Source organism: Penaeus monodon, chromosome 8 (assembly GCF_015228065.2).
Source record: "Penaeus monodon isolate SGIC_2016 chromosome 8, NSTDA_Pmon_1, whole genome shotgun sequence".
In the NCBI taxonomy this organism is placed as follows: domain Eukaryota; kingdom Metazoa; phylum Arthropoda; class Malacostraca; order Decapoda; family Penaeidae; genus Penaeus; species Penaeus monodon.
The window spans coordinates 52,125,712-52,128,211 of NC_051393.1; the positions used below are offsets into that span (position 1 = coordinate 52,125,712).

A 2,500-nucleotide genomic window follows, 5' to 3' on the forward strand; every position below is an offset into this window, starting at 1 on the left:
TAAGCATCAGTAATTAGATTTGGCAACGCGTAATGGAATCTGTGATATGGAATTGTGAAACGGAATTTAATTCGTTTTAAGAAATAACATTAAAACGTCATTTCCATATCTTGCTTTGAGAAGTGATTTGATTTCATTTATGTTTTTTTTTTTTTATAATTCTCTAAAAAAAGCTCATGTTATGCTGTGTTCAGTGTTCATTTTCTTCATATATGTCTCTGGATTCCAGCTGATACAAGAAGAGGTAGAATCATTATTGTGTTAAAGAAAGAAAAATCTTTCAGCTCCTGCATGGCATCGTCAAAACGAGAATCGTGATTTTTTTCTTTTTACTTCTAGCAAAAAATTTCCTTCCTTTCAATGTTCCCTTTATATCCCTTCAGGCTAACAGATGGCGCAAGAAGGGTATCGCCATCATGCCCATGTGCTTCAACCTTGGTTATCCCGACTTCCGTTTCGGCGTGTTGGTTAACATTTACAGCCATGACGGAAGCGTTTCCATTGCGCACGGTGGCATCGAAATGGGACAGGGACTGAATACAAAGGCAGGTGTTCAGGCCCGATGGGTATTTGTATTTCGTATTTGTGTTTTGAAAAGGCAGTGATTGATGAGAATTCTTAAGTGTTTTCATTTATGTTATTCTGTGTTTCTTTTAAAGAAGAAGAAGAAAATACGTTGATATGACAAATATTGATATTCATCTTTGTCCGAAATGAAAGACAGGTGTGGAGCGGTATGACAACTTCGTAATAGATTAATTAAAACATTGGGTTAATAAGTCATGTCGAGCGTTTTCTAACAGGCTGTCCAAGTAGCGTCGTACATCCTGGGAGTGCCAGTGGCCAAGATAAAGGTCAAGGCGACTAGCACAACCACCAATGCCAATTCGTCCCACCAGGGTGCCACCGTCTGCTCGGATATTGTGCTCTTGGTGAGTTTCGAGTTTCGAGACTGGGGTTCTCTTATTATTATCATTATTTTTAGCTTGGATATGTTTTTTTTATTTATTCCTCTCTCAATCTCTGTCTCTCTCTGTCTCTCTCTCTGTCTCTTTTTTTCTTTCTTTTTTTTTCGTCCATCCAAAGCTCAAATTTTACACAAAGAAAGCAAAACAGCCTCTCAGTTGTATGTATGCGCAGGGCGTCAAGAGGGCTTGTGAAAACCTCCGGGCAAGGCTGGATTCCGCGAGAGGGAAGCTCAGTGAGGCAGGCGGAGGAGACGTCAGCTGGGCCGAGCTGGTCAGGATTTGCAAGAGTTCTGATGTCGATCTCAGCGAGAGAATTTGGTGAGAGTCGCTTGCTGTCTCTCTCTGTCTCTTCCTCTGTTTCTCTCTCTGTCTCTTTCTCTGTTTCTCCCTGTCTTTCTCTGTTTCTTTCTCTCTCTCTGTCACTTTCTCTCTCTGTCTCGATTTCTCAGTCTCTCTCTCTCTCTCTCTCTCTCTCTCTCTCTCTCTCTCTCTCTCTCTCTCTCTCTCTCTCTCTCTCTCTCTCTCTCTCTCCCTCCCCTCCCTCCCTCTCTCCCTCCCTCCCTCCGTCCCTCCCTCCCTCCCTCCTTCCCTTTCTCCCTTTACCTCACTTACTCCCCCTCCTTTATACCCCCTCTCCTCCCCTCCCCCCTCTCTCCCCTCCCCCCTCTCTCCATCTTTAGAACTGTTCACTTTCACTGTGCATTAAAAAGTGTGAAAGATTCATAAATATGATGTAAATATTTTTTTTTATGGCTAAGAAAAGCATGACTCTTGTTCCCAGGACTAAGACCACTGAGTACCCTGACGCCTACGACATATGGGGAGGAGCTTGTGCAGAGGTAGAGGTTGATGTTCTCACGGGACAGTACCTAGTAAGTATTCAAGATTATTTACTTATTTTTATGTAGGTATGTCTTCGTTATCACTTTTTCTCTCTCTTTTTTTCTTTATATTTCTTTCTTTTGTTTTGTTTTGTTTTTCTTTACTTGTTTTCTTGTTCTGTCCTCCTTTTTTATCTTCTTCTTCTCGCACACACAGACACACACATACAAACATACACACACGCACGCACGCACGCACGCACACACACGCACACACACACACACACACACACACACACACACACACACACACACACACACAGAAAACCACCCCCATACAACGTCCTCCCTCCATACTTATGACTGCAGGAAAAGACAAAGTATTTTTATCACGGTATTTAACAAGTGTCAGTAAAAGAGATAAATTGCCTGTTGCAACAACTTGAGGATCAGTCTTTAAATTCTCTCTAGCAGGACCAAATTGTGGAAGTGGAAGACAAATTTTTAGACTTTTTAGGCATTTGATTAGGTATGGAATAAAATTCACTCTGTTATACTTTTCAGATACGTCGAGTAGACCTTATAGAAGACTGTGGCAAAAGTCTGAGTCCCTACATAGACATTGGTCAAATTGAGGGGGGTTTTGTCATGGGGTTAGGTTTCTGCACCTCGGAGAAGGTTAAATTCAACGCGGAAACAGGAGAAAAGTTG

The 2,500-nt window shown here is 41.9% G+C and overlaps 1 protein-coding gene across 2 annotated transcripts in view; it reads left to right on the forward strand.

Moving 5' to 3' along the window:
- Positions 1-2,500, forward strand: part of LOC119576435 (xanthine dehydrogenase-like) — a 40,686-nt gene that overhangs the window by 36,493 nt on the left and 1,693 nt on the right. For both annotated transcript variants that reach the window (XM_037924148.1, XM_037924147.1), the window contains exons 20-24: positions 384-545; positions 804-932; positions 1,141-1,286; positions 1,750-1,840; positions 2,354-2,500. The exon at positions 2,354-2,500 is cut by the window's right edge and continues 15 nt beyond it. In XM_037924148.1, the coding sequence (XP_037780076.1) occupies positions 384-545; positions 804-932; positions 1,141-1,286; positions 1,750-1,840; positions 2,354-2,500 (675 nt within the window). The remainder of the gene's footprint in view (positions 1-383; positions 546-803; positions 933-1,140; positions 1,287-1,749; positions 1,841-2,353) is intronic.